Genomic DNA, 23,829 nt, shown 5'->3' on the forward strand with positions numbered 1-23,829 from the left:
GGAGACAGAGTAGGAGAGACAGGCTTTATGCATAAGGGAGCACTAATTAAAATCTCTCTGTTCCCTAGAAGATATTCATGCTTATCCCTGGGGAAGAAGTGAATGGACTTGTCTCTGGACATTGCCACAGGTTGTTCTGTAACATTGACTTTCATACAGCAGGCAGCTCATCTTGTTTTCAGTGCCTGGTGCTTTTGGCTTTACTTCTAGCTTGAGATATGGGACTTTCAAAACTCTCTGAAGAAGGGAGAGGGATAAGATGTATCCAGATAGCCTGTGCAGATGTGAGTGGTGCTTGCTCAGTGCAAGGCTAGGTATTAGCGGATGGCTCCTTGGCTGGTGAACGCTGACCACAGTGGAGTTTTGCCAGTTGCCCCCTGCTCAGAAGCCAGCTCTTAGTATCTGACACTAGACAGGACTCCTCTGCTGGACAGGCTGTCCCAGACTGCACTCAATGCAACTCTGAGAGGACAGCCTCTGGCTAGAGTTAGATGGACCTCGGCCGACTTGATCCATGCTCAGATCCATGGGAGAACAGGCATGCCGCTCAGGCTCACAGGGGAAGGAGGCTTGTACCACCAGGCACCAGCATGCGAGCATCCCTAGCTGATCTCCGGGTGGGGTTGGTACCTGATCATGCAGGCAGGTGCGCTGCTGATTCACCCTTAGTTTTATAACACCCAAGAACACAAACCCTTCCAAATTGCAGGAGGAGGGAAGTATTTTTGAGCTATGGAAACTGCAGTTTGCTACACTGAACTCAAAGGGCTGATTCTCAGCTGGTGTAAATCAGCATTTTCCATCTGGCCTTGAAGTATTACAAAAACAGTGAACCCTGGCTGGTGAAGGGAGAGTCCAGTCCAACATCCAGGCACATGCTCACTCCAAGCAGGCAGGACTCAGATGAAGCCAGTGCTGGTTAGATGTGAATAATCTGGGGGGAGTGTTGGTTTTTTTCTTTTTGAAATAGAAGCGGTGGGAGGGAGAGTAAAAGTGACATGAAAGGCTCTGTAGGACTGTCAGGTTTGTTGCTACTGTCAGTCACTACTGCTTGAAAGAAAAGAAGGTAAAGTTTCACCAGCTGGAAAAAAAAAAATTACCAGAAAGCTGCAGCTCAGCCAGACGAGCTGCAGCACTAAACTGGGCAGGAGCAGGTTCAACAGGATAAATTGAGAGTAAATGTACCAGGGCTGTGCTCATTGCCAGTCTTTGCCAGTAAGAGCAGGTAACACCCTAGGTGTGGTTGGGCTGTCAGCTGACTGAGCAATCCTCTCACATTCCCACTGCTCTGCAGTGTCTAGTTGGATTTTAAAAATAAAGACAAAAGGATCATCTTATATATGATTAAGCTATGAAACTTCCAGTACTCTTCATTTGGAAGAGAGAGACCGCCGAGCTGCTGTTATCCTCAAGGTCTGCAATACTGCCGGTGGCATGGAGACAGTGAATGAGAACAGTTGTTTACTGATAGCAAAGCTGGGGGGCATCCCATGAAAGTGTCAGCTGGTAAGTGCAAAGCAGACAAAAGATGGTTGTACACACCATGCAGAGTCAAGCTGCAGAGTATCTTGCCGCAGGATGTTGAGGATGTCAAAAATGTACACGGGTTGGACAAAGCGTGGTCAGACAGAATTCAGGGATGAAAAAGCCTACCGGGAGTTCTTAAACCCTATTATTAGAGTCTCTATTAGAGTCTGGGAGACTGTTTGAAGAGAACGTCCCTGTGTGCTGGTCATGTTCTTGTCCTCTCCCCTGTGAGTCCACTTTCGGTCCCTCTTTGAGACAGGATGCTAAATGGACAGATCTGTGGTCTGATGTGGTACAGCCGTGCTTATGCTCTCAGCCTGCCACCTGAGCAGGAACTGAGCACAAGTGACGGGAGAGGTGACACACTAGTGCATGTCCAGGCAGCTGTCTCTGCTGCCTCCATGCCGAAAGGGAGGCTGAAAGGTAGCGGACAAGCTCCAGCCCCAGTGGCTGCTCAGTGGAAAGAAATGTCATGCAAGTTTAATTACAGCCTAGGAAGTGAGGACTGAGAGGGAGGCTGCATGAAATGAGCTGAGCAGTCGAAGCCCGTCTGCCACAGTCACATGCAAGCTGGACCAAACAGGTCCCCAGGACATCTGCTCTGCATTTGGCACAAGGCCAAAGACACTCATACTCTCTGTCCCCTCCACTAAGACCTCGTATGCAAACAGCCAAAGGTTGGAAGAACTGTCTAAGGTTAGAAGAATGATCTAAAGCACAGGGAAAGAGTGCAGGTGAGATGTAAGCTATCCCCACCCTTGGCAGTCCCTTGGATGGATTTCCCTTCCAAGACTGCTGGTGTTTTCCCTAAAGCATAGTGTGTGACTCTGACTCCAGTGTGATCTGTCCTTGGCCAGAGGAGTGCATAGAGCGGCCAAGATGCTGCAGGCAGAGGCCACTCCCCACTCCAGGGCTGGCTGGATGACTTCATTCAGATCCTCTTGTCTCTGCATCTTGTCCCCTGACAACCCAAGCTAAAAGAGGACCTTGTTAGCTGTGGAGCAGCTCATGACACCTGACTTAGTAGTAGACCCACACTAATCTTTTGCCAGTTGTTAGTCCTCCAGGGCAGGAACGATGAGGACCTGGCTGGGGAGCCCTAGGAATAGAACATGTTGTAGCCAGAGTGAGCCCCACTAACCAAGAAGCGTCAGGGCTGTGTATGCTGAAAGAGCATCTTGTTGAAATGTTGGCAACATCCTGTCTTGAAGATAGCTGTGGGCAGGAAGGCTGCTTCCCCACCAAATTCAGGCCAAACAGGGCTATTACTGAAAGGGCTAAAAATTACATGTACTTATGTATATTCATCTACAGCTGAGGAAGAGCTGTGCAGGAGGACTGGCTAGCAGGGCTGCATCCCTGCTGTCAGGAGAGCTGGTGTTTGCTGAGGTGGAGGATAGAGGACACCAGTTTCTCCATTGCTGTGCCTTTTACTCTCATGCTCCCTCTCTCTCTCAAAATCTCGTGTGTTCCTGTGCTGGTGGGGCTACCTGTCCCCTTCCTCCAAAAAGACCTTCAAGAATGTGGCAGGTCCTTAAATGTGCAAGTTTAAGCACAACCCTGCCTCTGCAAACCCTTCCTCTCTCTGGAGGTGACCCAGCAACCTGCAGCTGATTTAGGCATCAGCATGCCCTAAAGAGAGGTGATCCGGTGAGGAGGGTTCTACACTGTTTTAAACCACAGGCTGTGGTAAATGGCATTCCTAACACCTCTTTTGGCTGTAGGAGAAACCAACTGCCTTGTTTTGGCATGACTGTGTGCCATCCTCCAACGCCAACACTTGCAAACATTGGTTGTCCACTCTGGCTTAAAAGGGCTTTCTTGCTCCTTCCTTCTCTCCCCTTTGAGGATCGTAGGCTAATTCAGGTGGGAAGGGACCTCAGGAGGTCCCTTGTCCAACTTGTTGCTCAAAGCAGGGTTTGCTCTGAAATCAGACAAGTTTGCTCAGGGCTTATCCAGTCAGATCTTGAAAATCTCCAAAAACGAAGACTGCGCAGCCTCTTGGGGCAACTCGCTCCACAGTACTGGGGTTCCCATGACAGAAAGGTCTCTTCTGTGTCCACCTGTAGAGATTTAGCCAGTCAGAACTAGAAATCTGTGTGCCAAATCCCTGTGTGGGCATCCAGGAGCAGTTAGTGAAACCTCTTCTCCTCAGGCATTGCAGACAACTCTTCTATCCCCTTCCCAGCCCTGTAATCATTCCTGGCCCAACTAACTGGCTGCAGTCGCAGACTGTCATCACAGACCTCTGCTGCGGGGACCAGTTGTGCTTTTTCCTCCTTGCCCTTGCAAAAGGTTTTTTTTTTTTTCTTTTTTCTTTTCTTTTCTTTTTTCTTTTTTTGGCGGTGAGATTGTTAAAACATTTCTGCAACATAAGATTAGAAACTGCCTCTTAAATTCTTTTGATAAACCCAACCTCACACATCCTTCTATTCTAAATGAAACAAAGGGAACACATTTTTTTGTTTGTTTCTGGAAAGCTCTCTCAAGGGACTGTTCTGGTTACTGTGTAACTGGCTGTTCCCGTGCAGAACACCTCCTCCTCCTGGCCTCCTCCACAGCAGCTTCTTAGCTTTGCTGAAAGCCCAAGTGGTGGAAATCGATTCTTGAATCCAGGCCTCAGGTGATCGCTTTGTGGAGGGCCCAGGGTTCACCTGCATGCATGCAGGGGAACGCTCTGCATTTGGCAGCGATGCTGGCTTGAGGCATTCCCAGCCGCTCCTGCTCCAGTGATGCTCCTTAGTTGTGTCAGCACGCTAGTTTGTGCGGCTGGGCTGTGAATCAGATCCTGGAACTGATCTGGCTGAAAAATAAGCTGGGGAGAGGGAATGTGTGTGTAGGGGGGGGGAATGGACTTTGAGCCCCATCTGTTCCTGCTCTGAGTCATACTGCTCTTGCACACAGTTGCTGGGGATGGGGTGGTAGCCCATGACAGCTGCCACGGTGGGAAGTGCTGAAGCTGCTCCCGGAAATAAGATTGCAACTTAGTAGGATGCAAGTTGCTAGGAGAGGAACAGGACCATTCATTTGTCCTCAGCCCAGGTTTCAGAGTGAAAATCAAGCAGGAGTTTAAAAGCGGATGAGAGGAACAGCCAAGACAAGATTGCTGTGTCTAGTGGCATTCATAGGGATTAATACAAGGAACATCTCTAGCAGACTTTGCTGACAGAGGGCTCCAAATGCTATAGCTTGGTCAGGAGCCACATGCTGGACAGCATGATAGGTAGCTTAAAAAGAGGTTAAAGAAAAGTTGACAGTGAAAGAGCCCATTTGGATCAGCTGCACTTGTGCCCATCCTCTGCCGAAATGCCAGGCACTGATTGCAGCTCTTTCTCTGACATTCGGCCTCTCTTTCCAGCTTAGACACTTTGCATTGCAACTCTCCTCCAAGCCATGGCAGCCGATTCCCTTGCACTCTTCAGTGTGTTCCTCTCTGTGAGGTTGTAAAGTTTTATTATGCCATTTTACTGATGGGAGCAGAGCCCAGCAGAGTCTAAAAGACTTGCTATAGGACACACAGGAGACCTGTGTTGGATTGGTGAGCTGAAGTCAAGTCTCCAATGCGCAGTCTGTGCCTTAAGGAAAGACCACGTTTCCTGTTCTCTTGCGTAGAGGTTTTGAGAATAGCACCTGGCTCTCTTCTGTGACAGTGCATCTTGTCTTTTGATTCAGGAGACGGAGTGGGGATATGACACACTGTAACAGTGAAGGGCAGCCTTTGCAGAGACTTGTGGAAAACATAAAGGGGATTCAGGACCCTAAAAAGCAGATCCCTGTTCTGTGTAATCCCAGTCCAGTCATCAGGGAGCCAGAAACCAGCTCTGTAGAGAGATGGCTTATCCATAGCCATTCCTGCCTATGTCTCGACATAGTCATTCCTAATGATGGCCTATGGCCTTACTTTTGAGAAGGAAGTTTCTTAAACTGGCAGGTGGTGACAGAAGAAACAGAGCAACACCAGTGATGTATAACAGGGTTCTGCCACCCTGCAGCAAGGACCCTTCTACATAAATAGTTTGAAAAGTAACACCTCCATCTAAATAATTTTCACCACACTCTGCCCTCATTTCTTCATTTGCAAGCTCAGCACATAAAAGTGGCTATCCTCAGAGCTGGATGTGAAGGTTTGGACAAATATTTTCCAGCAGAACATGTTTTGCATCAGGAATCAATGTTTCATTTCCTATAGGGACTCTCTGTCGGAATCAAAAAATCTCAGCATTTAGCAGATAAAACAAGTTAATGACTGAAAATCAAAGAGCATTTTGATGACTCCTGTTTATGCCTTTCAGAAATGATTGGGAAGGGATAAATCACAATTTTTCATAAAGAATTTTATCTCCCATGACATATATTTGAGAACGCCAACAACAGAAAGAAAAAGACTAGATTAAAATACAACTGAAAAAAAAATCTAAGTATTGTTACATGGACATTTATTGTTTATTCCCACCCTCAGAAGCAGAATCCACTCCTCTGAGCCAGAAGGACAGTATAAACTTGTTGATCCTGGCTGTATCCTCAGTCAGTGTTAGTACAGTAGTTCGGCAATAAATCAGCAAAGTCTCCCCATCTGTGAACTGTGATTTGCTAACACTGATATTTATTTCTGTGGCATGGACTGTACCTGTTCTCCTATTTCAGTTTCCACCAAACAAACTGAGATTTGGGGGCAAGCTGGGACCATAGGGGTGAGGAAACCCAATGCCCATCCTTGCAAAAAACCCTGCCCATCGTCTATGCTCATAGTGCTTGTGAGAACTGGCTGTTGCCTGCACCCCTTCAGCAGCACCACAGGGAAAAACACCTGCATGAAATACTACCAGCGCAGGGCCAGGCTGGCTGCAGGAATATAACCATATGCTGCCCCTTCATTCACAGCCCAACCATCCTTCACGGTCCCCACCACTTAGCTGGGTGAACCCTGGTCAGAGCCTCAGGTGCGTTTCGAGGGGCTGAATGTACTCTGTAAGAAACACCTCTGTCCGCTGTCAGGCCTAGGGTTGACCCAAAGCCTGCACCCTCTATGGGACCATAGTTGCCACCGTGTCACTGAGCTGGTTAAATTAATGTTTGCTTGTTTTCCTGCAGTGACACTCATAGCTGAGCTCCCATGTGCCAAGTTTTAGCTCAAGTGAATTGTTAGCAAGTGGCCAAAAATACACAGACAGGATATGAGTAGGAAGCACAAAATGGGGTGGGAAGAGATGGCAACGAATATTGTCTTGATTAGCTTAAGAAGGTCGGAAAAAGCCTTAGATATCAAACGTGATTTTTGAGAGATGGATCTCCTCCCCCAAAATCTTCTCCCCCACCCTCCCAGCAAAAATCCCAGGGAGAGTTTTACAGCAGGAAATGAAATGTATTGATGCATTAGCTTCTCCAAGCCCGAGCTGCTTTAGGCAGACACGTGGAAGGGAAGCAGGGAGCAATGTGGAATAGCCACTCACTGGTATAGGCAGAGGGAGAGAGTTTGCGGTCCTGTCCCTTCCTTTGCGGAAAGATGATCATGAAGTGACCTTCCAAAACAGAGAAATAAGTATTCCTTGATTCAGATTTACCCATCACATTCTATATCCCACTGCAACCCCACAGATTTTAAAACGACCATACTGGAGACAAACTGAGGCTAATTATGGCCCCCGAAGTGGCTCTCAGCCTAGTCACACATTCTTCCCTGGTGGAGGAAAAACTCTTGACATAGTGACTGTCCTGCTGCACACCTGAATTTCTGCCAGGCAAGTGAATCAGCGTTTCAGGGAGTGACCAAAAATGCCCTTCCTTTAGGAGGAGGCAGTGCAAATGTCCCATCAATCTCAATACCTCCATCTTACTCAAGAACCAGTCATCGTGGAGGAGTCCATTTACAAGGAAACCTCCTTCTCCTTCTCCTGAGGGTTGGTCAGGGACCAGCCCTACCACCAAGCCATCTTTCCTTGAAGGATTTCAGTCTTATCTGGACTGGCACAAGCCAGGCAAGTGATGCTTAAGTTTAAGTATCGTGGTCCTCCTGGGGCGAAGGCCTTTGCTTGGAAGTAATGTGGAAAATGAATTTGTCTGACAAATTTATCTGGTAGACAAGTTTTACAGGTCATCCGTGAAAGCAATAACAAACTAACATAGCTGAGGCTAACATATTGGATGGTATTAATATGAGCTGGGGTCACAGTGTACTTATATATTAAAACAACAGTTTAACGAACTATGAATAGACTTGGATGAATAGCTTAAAACTATCATCACTGTAAAGGCTTACCAGTCTATAGGGCAACAGCTGGCAAAAAACCACTGCTCTCCATCAAGGACTATCAAGGACTACATAGATCTTAGTGTGTTATCAGTGTAGACATGGCAACCGATGGTTGGACTGGGTAGCTTTAAAGGTTCTGAAAGAAGCCAAATTGGGCTTTCATTCTGAAATCTTCTTTTATGGCAGCATCACTGGGGGCATTGACTGACACCAGTGCATTGCATTAATACAGCATCACCTTTCAAGCATGGAGGTAAGAGCCCTGAGGAAAAGAGCTTTTCTTTCTTAAGGTCCCACTGTAAGGAAGAGCAGTTTGCTATGCCCTGTCACAGAGCCTTAATGTCACTGTGTCAAGCAGCAGTGACACAACAGGGACCCTCCCACCTTCTCCTTTGCTCCAGCCTCTAGCCCACCCTGCCACACCGGTGCCAGCATTTGCCGAGTCTCCCAGCTGCTCCACAAATGCCTTCTAGCCTGGAAAAGGTGAACTAGAAACGAGAGATGGGCTCACTGTGCAGCGAGGCACATGTGGGGAGCAGCTCTGGGAGCTGGTGCTTGCAGCCAGGAGACACAAACATGCTGCCAGTTAAGCACACAGTCCTGGTGTTTTGCCTGGACACAGAGGCTCACATTCAATGCCCTCCTTCAGGCTGGGCTGGAGCAGAAAAGGGCTGTGCCGTGGGACCATTTCCTTGCTATCTGTCCTGCTCTGGGATATGACACACACATGCAGAGTCATTCCCTATTTTTACTGCCTTGACGTCTGAGTGCTGATTTGTACACCCAGAAAATAAAAAGGATTCATTTCCAAAGGCACGATGTCCAATCCTTCCCCCACTAAAAAAAATCACAGCTATAACCTCCTCCCTGCCAGTGATCGAGCCCCTGAAGTGTGGTACCAGGCTAAGGAAAGGGGGTTATTTTTAATGAGATTTTGAGTGAGGAGGCAGGAAAGGGAGAGAGAAATATTTCAGCATGAGAGCTGTCATGGCGTTTTTCCAGCAAGCTTTCTGGGTGCCAGACAGGTTACCCCCACAAGTGCCACCAGCACAGACAGATGAGGGTTTGGGCCCTATCGTCTTCCCCCTGCTTCTTGCCCAGACAAACCCATGGCCAGAACCAGGCCTGCTCCAACGGCTCTTTTCTCCCCAGGGCTCCCATCTGCTAGGAGCTGGGTGGTGCCAGTCGCAGGACAAGGGGACAGATTTTAGCAGCTTAGGGTGTGGTGACACAAAACAAAAACAGGCCAGAGGAAAAAGCTACACAATTGCCCACACCACTCTTCCCTTCCCAGGAAGCCTGAGGAACATCATGTTTCTTTTCCCAGGAAATGCAGCTGACTCACCTTTCACTTTCTCTTCTCCAGGTAGTTTTGAACTGAGATCTTTCAATTCAAACCATTGTAATGAGCTTTTATAGAGCATATGCTTACCCATCTCCTTCCATATTTCCAAAAGCAGCTATTAATACTTGGCACGCTAGTTCTGGGTCTGATTCTCAAGCTTGCCAAACCACAGCCCAAGCGTAGATAATGCTTAGCTTAGTACCTCTGGCAAGAGACAGGCTCAGCAGACACGTAACAAGCTCAAACTTGCTCTGTGTTTTTCCTCCACCTGGCTTCTGCAGGGTTCCTCTAACAGAAGAAAAGTGTAAATTCAGATGCTGTGACTCAGCACGGAGACTCTGCAGACGTGCCTTTCAGAAGGGCACTGGCATCAGCTTCCAAATTTTTCCCAAGATCTTGGAGATTGTGGCTATTTGCGCATTTTCTCTGGGTATTTATAGAACAAGGCACTGTCTAGACTTGCTTTCGGTTATGTTTCTTTAAGGAGGGTTTCACCTTCTGACAGGACTATAAAAGCTCCTAGTTTGGTTCAGCTCATATGTAGAGCCTTCCTCTCCTGCCCCAACCTCTGTGGGCACCAAGAGCCTCCACTGCTGCCTGGACTTCTGACTTGGACCTAAATCATCAGCTATGGAAGGGAAAGAGTCACATATGAGTGTGCGTGTGTGCGTGCGTGGTGGGGAGTGGGGGTTAGTTTCCCATGCTCTCGCTAGGTAGTCTGTGAATCTCACATCAGGAATTTGTAAATATTGGCACTTTCCCAGTTCTCCTGCTCTGTGCCATCAGTTTGTGTTTCCAAGGCCCGAGCAGTAACTCCCAAGCCTCCATTTCGGCCTCTGAGCCTCTTGGTGGATCAATATTAAGGACAGCAGATGCATTGCCTCCAAATCTCTAATGCAATCTGGCAGGGCTGTGTGGTGTCCCAAGGGGCCACTCATGCCAAGCCCAACCGCCGGACAAGCATGTGGGTGTTCCCCTTTCAACACTGGGAAGTTTGCCTAAACATTTTCTCAGGAAACACTTTTTTTAAGCACAAATTATTGTTTCTGAGGAGGTTAGTGAACAAGGCACTGGCTACGTGGGCGCAATCCTCAGCGCTGGGCATATGCACAGCACAGAAGGGCACAACACATAAAGAAGGGGTACATCATACAGAAAGTGGCAATCTGGGTCCATCAAAGCTTGCAGAGGGGTGACTGTAGTTCCAAGATGTCTCAGCCTAAAAGAGCTGCTCCCTGCTTCTTCCAGCTGGCTAAAGAACACTTGATTCTTCTCTACTCTGACCTATACTTTCTAACATAAATCGGTTATACATTAATTAACATACCAATCCCAACTGAACTTTGGCTAAATCCAGAACATCTTTCTACCCGTGGCCAATGTCACCAACCTGTTGGGCTGGGTTATATTTATGCAGGTGTTTGTCTTCTGGAGAATCTCTGCAATGTGAAAAATCCAGTGTGCAGAGCAGGGAGTGTTTCTTCCAAATATCTAGCAGGTTGTACCAGCCACCTGTGACTCAAACTAATGTAATGTGCTACATAACGTGCCCTGTGCCATGCATACCCTGAAACTATACATTCAATCATGCTCACCTAGCATCTTCCCAAAGTGACCTGTGGTCTTGTGTGGCTCCATCACTGTAGAGATAACTTGAAAGGGTGTCATGCGTGGGAGAGAGGAAAGAAAGAACAAAGCATTCAGCATTTTCTAAAACCCTGGGTCTCTGCAAAGACATCTCAAATAATGTGCCTAAGAAGGGGGACTCCCAGGGCCAACTAGACCCTTTGAGAAGTATCAGGTGGATGTTTTTCTCCCTTTCACAGCAGGAATCTGCAGCAGTAGGTTAAAATAGAACGCATAACCATGATTTGCAAGGCCTGATTCGAAAGACGGGATTTGGAAATTTCAGTCCTAAGATGGGACAAGATCCTTGCTTGCTTGTCTTTACAGGGCAACAGCAATATGTTCACTTGCTTCTTTGGCTGTCAGCACCTTTGCTCTGGATTTGGGTTTTCCTTGCTGCTTTCTGACTAACCTGAATAAAGCTTTTTATGCATGCGTGCTTCTGGAAGAGACCCTACAGAGCAGGTTTGAATTAGAAGGGTGGTTTCATCATTATGATGCTGGACTAGGACACGAGACCTGGGTTAAATTCTCAGATCTGCCACAGGTTTCCAGGGTGGCTCATACAAGCATTTTTAGAGAACTAAAAAAGGTCGTGTGAATTTAGATCTCTTGGGTGCCAAATGAGGAGGAACGAGCACTGACCCCAGTGCCCCACCAACAACAGGAGAAAGCTATTTTGTTTGTGGATTGCTGTGGGGGTGGAGCCTTTTCTATCTGCCAGGTCCTCCAATACTATAAAAATGGAGGGCAGGACAGTTCACGGGAGAGTGCAGGATACTCCCAGGTGCCTGGGAGGCTGTCTGGAGCAAGGAAAAGACTATAAGCCATGCAGTGCAGGATATGTATATACATCATGGTGCCTGCACTCCCTTGGCTCTCGTGGGTATGAGAAGATGTAGGTTTGCATGACAGTGTATCAAACAGCTTTCACCAGTGTGACATTCCCTTATAAAAACACCCAGCAACCCTAACAGACAGTGCTTTGTTGTCCTGGGAAGTTTAAAAGATAACATCATGTGGTCAACAGCTAATGTTTCTAGCCGAAGCTTTATGTTACTTGCCGAGGCTTTTGCTAATCTAGCATTCCTGTCTGACCCATCCAGTTGGCACTGGCTACATGCACAGCCAACAGCACCCTTGGTACGAATCTACCCCCCTCCCATCCCCAGACGGGACCCACGGGCAGTGTTTCCATCGCATATATTTCATCAGTGCCCAAGCGCCTTAATCTGATGCACTTGGTGCAGAGACTTTCCATGTCCTCGAGCACTTTGCATGTACTGCAGAACAAAGCCATTCCTGACCACCTTCTTTTCCTTGACTTGGTGGGATATAAGAGACCACATTGCATTTTGGCATAATTTCATGTGGTCCAAACCAGTCAAGAAATGCTTTAGGCAAAAGACATCAAACCTTATTTGACACCTTTTTGTGACAGATTGGTTAAACCAGCAGTATCAGCACCATGGCTCGAGGTAGGAAAACACATTTCAGTACTAGCTTGCAGGCATTTTGGAAGTCCTGTCACACCAGACAGATTTCAGCAGGATGACTGATGGAAACAAAGATAGGATCTGTTAGAAATGCTCTAGGCCATGCTAGGAAAAATAAAGTATTACTCCTACGTAACTTGTTAGTTTTTTGATTTTAGAGAATGTTCTTAAACAAACATCTGCACAGTCTTGTACTCAGGGGTAGCGAGTCCTACTGGAGAGAGCAACAGACAGAATTTAAGGTTGAGGTTTCTATTCCTTCCCCTAACACTGACATGTATACGGTCGTTGAGAAGCCCTTTTCACCTCTTTGTGTCACAGTTTTCTTGTGTGTAAAACAGGTGAAATGATGCTAATTAGAACTGTGCAGAGAAAGCAGGGGCTTTTTTTATGAAAGCTTCTGTGATTTAGTTTAATCTCCACTTGGAATTAAAACAGAAAATTTCAAAATTCTTCTTGAAAATAAGCTTAGGGGGAAAAAAAACCACCCAAAGAACTCTTTCACATTGATCTAATGTTTTGTTCTTGACAATCATCAAAAGACTTGGAGGTCAAGCTTTCTATTTGACATCAGAGTATACAGTGCTGCTGGGTTTTAGTAGATCTAAAATGAGAAGTGATTTTGGAATGAAAATATCAAACTTTCCACTCACAATTGTCAAAGTGGGACTTTAAGCTTTGCTGTATTTTTCTACTGTTGATCTGCAGTGAAGTTCCAGTAAAAGCTTTTGTGTTTTGCTCAGTATTTCTCTACTGATACAATCATATATTCCAATGGCCTGATACCAAAAAATTTTCTCCAGCCTGATCTAACTGATCTCATGCTTAAAGGTATTCTTATACCCATAATGAAAAGTATTCACAGACACTAGATACTGCTGTTGTTATTATTATTAACAGTGATGATAATAATAATAATAGCCTTAAAAATACACTAGTATTTCACAACATTTTCAAGTTGGCCAATCTTCACCCAAAGTCCAGAAGTTTTCACAGTAATTTTATATTTGCTGTGAGAACCAAAATAATGTATGACCATAGCAGAAGAGTGAGAAATATTCCTAATAAAAATAAGGTATGACCAGTAAGAGTGACTGGCCCCTGGAAAAGAGAGAGTTATTATTCTTTCCTCTCTGCCGGAGCTTCTCCACCCTTGCGACATTGTGGCTTCCTCTTCAAAGAGACTCAAAAAAGTCAAAACAATGTATGGCCCTCTTCCATTTGCTATAAGAGTAAAGAAATGTAGCAAAGGCAGCAATGACAGACTTCTACGATGACTGTGTGTGTCCCTTCAGGAGGATATTTGACCTTAAGGATAAGGATGTCCGGAAGGTCAGGGAATGAGATTTCCTTTGCTTTAAAGTACAATACAAATTTCCCCATCTTGCTGTCCTTCAGTGTTGCCTTCTGCTGGCCTCCCTGCTGGTGACAGGTGACATCTCCTGGGCAGGACACCAGCATGGGAGAGCTGCTGGGCTGAGGCTTGCAGGATGGCTGAGCGGGCTCACACCCATGACATAGCCTGGGGTGAGTCAGCGTCGTGCTTTAGCCAGGCAGGGAAGCTTCCTGGAGGATGCCTGCAAGCACCGCCTTCCCCCCCGAAGCACAGTGCTGCCACTTGTCCCCGCTCCCTGACCTGCCCCACCAGCCATCGCTGACTGTGGGGGCACCTGCTCTAGGTACCGACTTGGCTGCCAGGACGCAGGAGGCAGCCCTGGGTGTGCGAGACGCTGCCCTCGTGCTCTTCTGCCCAACCACTCGGTCCCGCTCTTGCACTGCCCTTCATCACCCCTTGGCCATGCTGGTGCAAATGTTTGTGCAAGCACCCTGTAAAGCGCCCTGGGGTATGGATCTGGTTAAAAATAGCCACCTGTGGAGTCACACAGACATGCACATGAAAAAAAAACCAACAACAGATCACTGCACAGATCTGAGTTTAAAATAACCTTATTTTGGAGGATGCCAGTGATTCAGTCCACAGAACTGCTCCACAAACTTTTGTCTCAGCACTGGTGTGGGGGGAGAGAAATGCAGAGTGGAGGGCTGTGAAACAGTAGGCAGAATCTGAGCCTGGCTTAGCTGCTGGAGCCCTTATCTCAGGAAACACTGTGCTTGGTGACCCACTGAGACCGAAAGAACGGGTACACGATCTCGACACTGGGTTTGGTGAGCCGAAGAAAAGGCAGTCTTTGTACAGCCATACATTGCACTGCTAAATTTGCCTCTTGCTTCCCTTCCATGTATGCTCACCCCTCTGGGGAAGGTGGAGAAAACAGCCACACCCGGCAGGAAGATAAGAAAGGGATCAGAAACCCCCTGATCAGGGAAGCGTGAGCCACTGCTGAAATGACAGCAGGGAGAAGACAACATGCACGTCAGACCTTGCAGAGCGCAGGAGCTCTAGCTGCTCTGCCAAGGTTGCCTCTTGTCTCTCGTGGGTTGCCTTGGGCTCCATGCATAGTTAAAGCCGACATATTCTTAATCTTATTCAAATCCAGTTTTCTCTCAATTTAGCAAAATCATTATAAAACCTCTGACCCCTCAGAAATCTGTCCCCCTCCCCCGCCAGTGAGGATTCAATTAATATCAGACAATTTAAACTGAATTAAAAGTGTTGGCACAGGCTCTGTCCTGGTTTAACTTGGCCAGCATCACACCACACCCTCGTTTCGACTAACAGAAGTTTGAACACAGACAATGTCTTTAAAGCAGTGTAAGAACCAGGCAAAGGCTAAAGAATAAAAATAGCATGAATAAATAAAAAGAATGGAAGCCAGTGGGACCGGTTAGGGTTAGGGTTGCCTTGCCAGCGACTTGGCAGGGACTCGCATTGCTTCCAGCATGGTGCCCTTCCTCAGATGCAGGCACTCTGGCAGTGAGGACAACTGTCCAGTGGTGCCGGGTGGAGGGAGGGTTGACACTAGGGTTTACTGCATTACAAACACTGAGATGCACCAGGGATCGCTCCGTGGGACGCATCAGAAAGGGCAATCTACAGCCAGCCCCCTTGCCGAAACGTCAGCGGCACTAATGCTTGTACATCCCCCACTTGACCAGAAGAAAGACGTTTGAAGCCCCAGAGCACAAATGGGTCTGCAAGCAGTACAAAGCCCTTTATGCCTATTTTATGCTGCTTCCCAGGTTATGGGTGTTCCTATTGCACATTCACGGCAGTGCGTTCAGATTAGTGGCAACTAATTCTGACTACTGCTGCGGTCCAGTGACACTTCTGCTAGCTGTGGTACATGACAGCTTATTATGTCTTCTTCTAGGGAAGTGCCTTGGGCACTTTCTTACTACCAAGCAGGAGACAAAGAGTTGGCTCATTTTATGGCTGATCCTGTTTCACCCACGAAGCTTAGCAGTGAACTCTGACATTCCCAAGGGAGGGTTGCTTCCCTGGGAACAAAAGAGGGTTTGACCATGTGGATTCTTCTGAAAGCAGGAACAGACTCCCACCATTTCTTTTTCTGTTGGAGCTTGTGAAGGAAAAAACAAAAGCTAGCACATCCTTGGCTGCAGGTCTCATCGGTGCCTCCTGTCATTTCACCGCTGCGGGCCAAGCTCAGTGCTCACTTACCTGCTGCAGCACCGCGGGTTTCAGTCCATAAAGGCACAGCCCTGGAGCAGTAAGAAGGGAGCTAGAAACATTACATTAATAAGCAGAAATGTTCCTGACTATGATCATCAGCCATGAGACTGATATGATCAAATGGTGTAAAGTAAACAGAGCAGAGCTGGGTTTATTAGAGCATGTTCCCTTTTCTAGGTATCTTATGCTAATGTACCCAGAGATCTGGGAGATAGGAACAGTTTGAGGACTGTAAAAGGAAACCAACAGGCAGCTATTAACAGAGGAAAAATTCACAGGTACCCAAGCTGGGCACTGTGACGGGTTTCATTACGCTCAGAGAGGCTGGCAGAACATCAAGGTCTCTTCTAACATGTATATGATTTTATATCTGCATATGTGTGTGTGTGTGTGTGTGTGTGTGTGTGTTTGGACTATAGTATCTACCAAAAGAGAGTGGAACGGGAGAATTTAACATCCTGTCTAGAAAATTCACTTCTCGTGCTTCAAAGTAATTTCTAACCCGGTATCAGCACCGAGGAGTATCACTGGGACACAGACCATGCTGAAAAGCATAAGGTTGGGCCCAAAACACGCCAGGGACCCTCTGTGCAAAGTCCGCATGTGCACGTGAGCGTGCATGGCTGTGCCACAGTTTTAGCAGCGTGTAACTATGAAGCATACACACAAGCGGTGTGTTTTATCTAGCGAGCTGTATCTACACCACGTATAGCCCTCTGTGACACATGTGCACTCTTGTTAAGATCAGCGAGAAGACTTTGCATCCACCTTGACCTCAGGGCAAAACACACAGAGCAAAATACTGCAAATGTGTTTCCAGCCCGAGGAGTAGAAATGGATACACAAGGAATCTAGGGCGTGACAACGCAAGCCCTGCAGCAGAGACAGTCAGCCTCCAGTGGGGAAATCCCAGATGCCAGAGATGACTCCCAAGTATTCCCCAGGAATTACAGGCCAATTTGGTCTAAGCTCAGTTTAAAAAAAAAAAAAACTTTGGAAGACGGCTCTGCCAGCTGCCAAGGATACCTCTCACAGCAGCACTGTGGTGCACGCTAACCACGTTCAAAGGTCCCACTGTGAGAAGTGCCAGTGAAGACACTGATTAATTTCTCCCTTTAGGCCAACAAGTACTTTAAAGTTTTATCTTTGAATTCTGCCAACCTTTTAATGAGATGAGCGGGGTTTCATCCAGGCAAAGGTAAAAAGAGGTGCGGAGCACCCAGCCCATATGCAGGTGGCTCCTGAGCTTTTCAAAACTGAGTACAAAAACTTGACAGCTTTGTCTTGGATTTGCTTCAGGTTGCACACGAGAGCAATGGTGAATATCCTGGATTCCTGTACAACATGTCCCCTAAGTTTTTATTATATTTTGTTTTCTTTTCCTTTATTTCCCCTTTCAGCTCCGCTCTCAGAGCAGTGCCTGGATCTACCTCAGTCTTCCCTTGGTTTAAAATTTTGATCAGAGAGAGGAGGAAACGACTGGTGAACCAAGCCATCTGCCTCTCACCAGGCAGTCAGCCATTTGCAGGAATGTCTTCTCCTTTTTTCTGCTGCCAGTGGAGCAGCATTTACAGTTACCACTTTTCTCTATGCTAGGAATACCCTGGTAAGGATACTTTAGTGGTTGGTACAGAGCTTAAAATTGCCACATAACAAAAGATAATGGCAGTATGTCCATGAAAAAATGACTCAGGACAATTAACAGCGTGAGCGCACGGGCCACAGTGATCCATATGCTCATTAATGGCCTCTGACAGACCATAAAGGCAAAGGCTACATTAGCCTGAGCTAAATTGTAGGCAGGGCTGCTTAGATAGAAAAGGATGTACTGATATCTCACAAAGTCTGCGTGTGCCTGGAAGGGACGGGTGAGAGGGGAAAGGTAAAAATAGGTTTCAGAAAAGCATTCTGAGATGTGTCGGTCTCAGCTCAGTCCTGGTCAAAGCCAGCTCTTCGGCCGTCTGCAAGAGGTGTTTGAGCCACAGGGCAGAGAGTGGTGAGAAACCTCCATCATGCCTGTCTGAATGCTCCCATCTGCCCGTGCTGCTACGTGGATACCCACAGCGGAGGTGGGGGGTACCCAGTGGACAAATCACCCGACAGCGCATGGAAACTGTTGTGTGATCGTTAACCTCGGCTCCTCTGCTTCCCTTCCAGCTGCCCGTCCTGCGAAGCGACATGAGTCTCAAGGGATCCCTCAGCAGCAGCCCTGGCTCAGCAAAGTAAGGATCTCCCTGGTGGGGCAACACTGGCTCCCTCCGGCTCAGGGTTGACACACCCATGCCTCCCCACCACCTGGGGGAGGCTCTCAGGGGTCTCCACTTGCCCCCCAAGTCCCCAGTGTTCACTTTGCCCAGCTTTGGCATCTCTCTGGCTTTGGTTGTACCTAGCGCTGCTTGCTCCCGCCTCTGGGGTCTTGCATGTCACAGCTCGGTAACGCCACCCTGGACAAGCTGCCTGGAGGAGAGCCTTGGCGGGCCATGGCAGCTTCCCAGCCGAGCTAGAGCCACTACCTCTCTCCCTCCCTCCTGCATGCTCTCAGTCTCCGGAGAGCGCGGGGTATGTGTACAAGCACCACGAACTACCACCTGCCCTCCGGGGACCATCACGATAGAGCAGAAAGGAGCCGCCTGCCACCCACTGACTCACTGCACCATGCAGGGCAACCTGACCACAGGGCCTGAAACCCAGAGATCCTGCTTTGATCTTTCCCTGCCAGGCCTGAGCTGGAGAAAACATCGTTATCTCCTGGCTGTGCACTCCTACACACAAGCTAAGCATGGACAGGGTGGGGTGGGATAGCGTTACTGGGGAGGTAATCCATGCTTAGAGGCTTGACACTCCACAACTCAGGTATTTTACACATAATTATGTCCTTGCACGTTTTGAAATGTTTTATATCTGAGCATCTGCCTTCAAGGAGTATGTTTCAAAAGGATTCCTTAATAAGGGCCCTTAATCTAGGCATTCACACTGCCTCAGGTTTAGGTGGACTCAGGTCTTATGTGGAGGGGTCTCCATTTACCTAGGTTACTGCCAGTAACAGCCCAGGTTTATCATTCATTGTGAGCCACTGTCCTTAAAACAGCAGCTCCAGAAGCTCTGTTCTTCCAGGGGATGCTGCAAGTGAAGGTACCTCCAGTGAGGATGGGCCCAGATGGGCTACCCTGTCTCCTGCTTCCATCTTTTGGGTTTGGCATCCTGGGGCTGGTGGCATGGACAGCAGTTGGGGTGGCAGATGGAGCCTCGGGCACCACCAGATGAGCCAGTTGCTATGCTGTTGAGTAAGAAACAAGAACTGGTTACATCTTCTCAAAAAAAAAAAAAAAAAAAAAAAAAAAAAAAGCTAAGCTTCAGATGAGTGGGAATACAGCAGCTTTTTAGCAGCTCAGAAGGACTGGACAATTTGGGTGGGTGGATGCAAAAGCTAACCTTCTCCAGGCCTGGTGGGGGAAGACCAGCATTGCCCCACATTATTCAATGGCCAAAAAGCCATAGACAAATACCATGCTATCGCATTAGTGTATGAGTTGCATTGTAAAGGCAGATGTTAAAAAGAACCAGGAACTGATGGTTTATTTGTACCTTCTTTCTTTTACAGTGGCAGCATGGGCAAAGCGGACGGAGCCTCCAAGCTGAGCGCAAAGGACCTGTATGGTAAGTTGTGCCTACAAATACACTAGGCTGTTGGTGGAGTTTGCCAAGTCAGGATTGCCAGAGAAGAACTAGCTGATGGGAAACTCAAGGCACAGCCTGTGCCTATTGGACATATCAATGTCTTCTCACTTATCTTTAAAGCCTCTTTCAGGCTATACCAGTGTGAAGGATCTAGGCAAGCTACTCATCTGTTCCAGTATTAGGTAGTTTTTCACACTCTTCTCTCGTTACAACTGTGTAACAAAGCCCAGATCCACCCAGGCAAAATTCCTGCACATCTAGGATTTCCTATTGCAAAGACACCTCTGAAGATCTGGACCAAGCTGTTAGGGAGTTTTAGGCACTACGACTCAATCAAAGCCACGTGAACCTGAACCTCGGTACAGAAGAGGATGGCCTGGCAGGGGAGCAAAAATGCATCTTGCCTCTGTGCTACTGTCTCCTGTGCTTGGCCATAGACACAGCTGTGATTTTGTGAGAACACACAAGCCTCTGCAGAACAGTTTCCTCTCTCTCCACCATCACCCAGATCCTCTTCTGTTATGTTAGCGAGATAACCCGATAAAGGGTCTAACAAAAGAAAGATTGTCCTCAGCAGGTTAATGATTATACGCTTTAACTACTCAGTGAACCATGAAAACTCCAATGCCCTTTGGCTCTTTGGAAGTAAAGGGAATCTGTAGGATCGGTGCTTTCACAGAACCTGATCTGCAGCTTGTCTAAACTACCACAGCCCCAGAAGAGTCAATGAATCACTCGATGAGGAGCAGTAGAAAACACTTAGGTATCAATAACAGTTAATCCTGATCTTAGCAGCTCTCTTAATGTATTCCAGGTGAAGGCCTGGCCCGTGGGGCATGCAGGGATGGGCTGAACAAGCAGAAAGTCAGGTGAGAAGTCATCTCCCTCAGTCAGCTTTTAGATAAGAAGATAGGGGTTTTCTCTGGGGAAATGCTGGTAGCTTTTAAGGTACCTTAGCCTGCAAGCTCTCCCAGCAGAGCACTTTTCCCAGCTTAGATTATGAGCCTACGATGGCGTTTCATAAGTTCCCCCACACTTGGTGCAGGTACGCGAACCAGAAAAGAGGAGAGCTGGGCTCTGCTTTCATAACTTTCCTTTCTGGCAGAAAAATCACTTCACTACATCTTTCAAAAGCTGTCAATTTGCCTGGTTTGGGCTTTCATTAGGTGCAAAAAGTCTGTGATAGCTCCTTGCTGGAGTGCTTATACTTATCAGAAATCTCCCTTGGTTGCTACAAGGTGATGGTGCTTGCATTGTCCCTAGAAAGCGAAGGTGGCTGCTGGATGTTTTTGCCTGGAGGTTTGTCATTGTAGAGTGGCCTGGAACAGTGTCCCCACAGTGACCTATTTTGCCTCGGGAGAAGTGGGTCCTGATGGGTAGGCGGGTGGTGTACTTAGTGGATAAAATGTTAAACAAAGTAATTGTTAACCTAGATTAGCTGCAAAGAAGTGATAGCTGAGAATACAGGTAGAAGAGAAATCTGGTGTTACTGGCCAGGGCTATTTGTGGCCTCAATTCTGCACGACGAGCAGCTGCCAAGCGGAAGCTCACTTGTCTGGAGGCAAAATGATACGTGTAAAGCCTAGAAAGAAGTGAGAGGCTGAGGCATGGAAATGTTTGGGTGCTACTTCACTCTGCATGTAGGACTGCCAGAGGAGCTCCTGCCTCTGGCAGCATCGTTTGCTTTGCTGTGTGTTGAAATCTTCAGCAGCATTGACTGAGGGCAGAAAGATTTTGGTTGCAAAGGAAAATAAAGAACCATATAGAGCCATGTAAAAAATTAAACTGAGAGTTAAAAACAACATGTTTGAAACACAGCACGTGCTCGGGCTAGCACGCACTGACAGAGGCAGTCCAGGGCTTTGAATTATCGGGGTTCAGGATGACCTCGTTTGTGACCACAAGACTGACTTGATACCTAGTCACAGAGAGCAGTGACCACCCTGCAATACTTTTCCTGCAAAAGCTATCAAAAGGAAAAGGATGGCAAACTGATTTAAAAATAAACACAGTTTCTCAAATAAGTAAATATCAGCATCGATTTTTTTTTTCATGGGCGCACCCCCCAAAGCAAATTTCACTGGGAACCGGACCTCTCCCATTTATTTCCAGCAAACCTTAAATGAGAGCTCTAAGTCCGTGGGTCAAGTGCTCAAGAAGGGTAAATCAGCATTGCTCCTCAGGCTGCTGTAAATCAGCTGCCCGTTCTTTCCCTCCCACCTCTGAAAGGCAGGATGAGGTCTGCACTAATTAACAGCATAAATCAGTGGCAGTTGGCTGGACCAGCCCAGTGTTGCATGCGTACACCCCTGGAGTTTACGCCTGGCAGAACCTGAAACTTGCCCAGCTAATTCAGCATGCCTTTTGCAAAGGACACTCAGCATGTGTTGGTTTCCCAGCATTTAAATGTTTGGGTTCCCTTTTTCACTTGGATCCTCCCTCCCCCAACATTAATTTCTGCTCTGAGCTGGCACATTTGGGGGCGGAGGGTAGGCAAGAACTAAAATTCCAGGGAGAATTATTTTATAATGAAACAAATCACACAAAGCTGAGCTGGCCTTGATTATGTGATTATGATGCCGCTAAAGGACATTTGGAGCTTAGAAGACTTTTTATATTTCCATGTTTCTCCTTTTTAACCAGGCTGGATCCTCAGCCTGTGTAAAGTGCCAGATCTCCAAAGAAATGAGCACAGTGATTCCCAAATTCACACCACACAATCATCTGTTCCAGTTAAAGCTGGCTGGTTGATGTCCTTCCATCATCTGTGGATCCAATACTCACAGATGTCTAAATATTAACTCTAGGTGAATGAGGCCTTGGGTTTAGGCCTCTTCCAAGAATGTTTTCCATAATATACTACCCTTTCAACACAAAGCAGATATGGGAGGAAGGAGGGTATGTGCTGAACCATTAGCTCAGGTACTTGGGCTCTCTTGGGTAGTCTCCATCCAAATGCTAACACAGCCTGCGCCATAATTGCTTGCCTGACACAACAGGAGTGCAACTTGCAGTGATGTGACTGTTATCTGAGGGCCAAGATGGCCTCAGTAGGAATAGGCACTTAATGGCAGTATTAAAGCCAACTTAGGTGAGATCCAACAGATTTGAACCCAGTGACATGTAAGAGCATTGTGATCAGACTGAAGCAGAGCAGCAGCTCCAGGCTGTACACAAAAAGCCAGCTGGATGACAGAGGTTCATACTGGTGGGGGATCTGGCTCTGTGGGGTGCAAGGACATAGCATGAAACTCACAGCACAAGTCCCAGCCACTGGACCATGTACGGCCACACGGGACGCAGCTTCACAGCTGGTTATGGGCGGAGAAGGTGGCTGCCCTGGTGTCACACTTGGAATTTCCTTGATCTCTGTTGGAATTGCCTTGATCTTTGGGTATCTAGCATAATACCATGTTTTTTTTCATTGTGGTGAAAACAGAAGGGTACAAAGAGATGTCCATAGTCACCAAGAAAATCTTCAGAGAAACTGGCTTAAAGCCCTCAGATATCCCGCGTTTTGGTCAGAGCTGGGTATATTTTCTAGGTGCTCAGCTGCCTGTTGAAAATGCCTCAGTGGCTGAAGGATGTCCATCTGTCCTTCCTCCTTGGTCACTTTGTGGTCTAGTGCACCATCTGAGGCTCTGCTCAGCAGTATGGGGCTGTGCACGGAGCACCCAGCTGGAATGGGGGAGATCCCAGTTCTGAATTATCAGGGTATCACTCAACTATCAGGGTATCAGCCTCCTTGTACGGACAGGTCAGTTGCCCTAAGTTTCCCATGAGAGATAAAAACACTGATCTTCTTTGTAGCTTGATTTTCCACCAGTAGGTCTCAAAAACACCTTACAAATGAAGTAAATGCTTCTCTGCTCTCTGTAGTGGCAGGGACTGACTCAAGTCCACTAGAGATAAGGGAAAGCTTTGACACGTCTTCATCCTTCCCTCATCCAGTGATGGGCTAAGTAAAAATACGAAAAGCGGCAGAGCAAAACTAAATAGGATTCAAGAAAACACTAGACACTGGATTCACTAGAACAGCCCTGCATTTTTGTATTGCTGGATAACCAAAATGTATTGGCTATATATAAACTAGTGTGGGGTGTGGGTACATATGTATATAGGTGCACACTCATCTTTGTCAACCTATTTGTTTTAGTTGTGGACAATATATGATTAGCATCGTCCTCAGATTAAGCTATTCTAGTAGGAGCAAGAGCAAATGGATGATGCCTCCTCTGTGTGCAGGCACAGAGGGTGAAAGCGTTGTCCCCAGCTATCCTCCAGGGAGTTTTCTGGCTGTTAAGAGAGCAGGATA

General features: G+C 47.2%; 1 protein-coding gene and 1 long non-coding RNA gene across 3 annotated transcripts in view; one reads left to right on the forward strand and one right to left on the reverse strand.

Moving 5' to 3' along the window:
- Positions 1 to 23,829, forward strand: part of EPS8L2 (EPS8 signaling adaptor L2) — a 79,828-nt gene that overhangs the window by 6,736 nt on the left and 49,263 nt on the right. Inside the window, exons 2-3 of the mRNA XM_026110691.2 lie at positions 17,994 to 18,058; positions 19,438 to 19,493. Of these exons, the coding sequence (XP_025966476.1) occupies positions 18,015 to 18,058; positions 19,438 to 19,493 (100 nt within the window). The 5' untranslated portion in view covers positions 17,994 to 18,014. The remainder of the gene's footprint in view (positions 1 to 17,993; positions 18,059 to 19,437; positions 19,494 to 23,829) is intronic.
- LOC135328558 (uncharacterized) overlaps positions 10,031 to 23,829 on the reverse strand; it is a 54,224-nt gene continuing 40,425 nt past the window's right edge. The window contains exons 7-8 of one of the 2 annotated variants that reach the window (XR_010389566.1): positions 18,973 to 19,113; positions 10,031 to 15,865 (exon numbers count right to left, since the gene is read on the reverse strand). This is a non-coding gene — a long non-coding RNA (uncharacterized LOC135328558). Of the gene's footprint in view, positions 15,866 to 18,712; positions 19,114 to 23,829 lie in introns of those variants that run through there. The other variant, XR_010389565.1, reaches the window with a different exon arrangement.

The sequence above is a fragment of the Dromaius novaehollandiae genome, chromosome 5 (assembly GCF_036370855.1).
Source record: "Dromaius novaehollandiae isolate bDroNov1 chromosome 5, bDroNov1.hap1, whole genome shotgun sequence".
NCBI classification, from domain to species: domain Eukaryota; kingdom Metazoa; phylum Chordata; class Aves; order Casuariiformes; family Dromaiidae; genus Dromaius; species Dromaius novaehollandiae.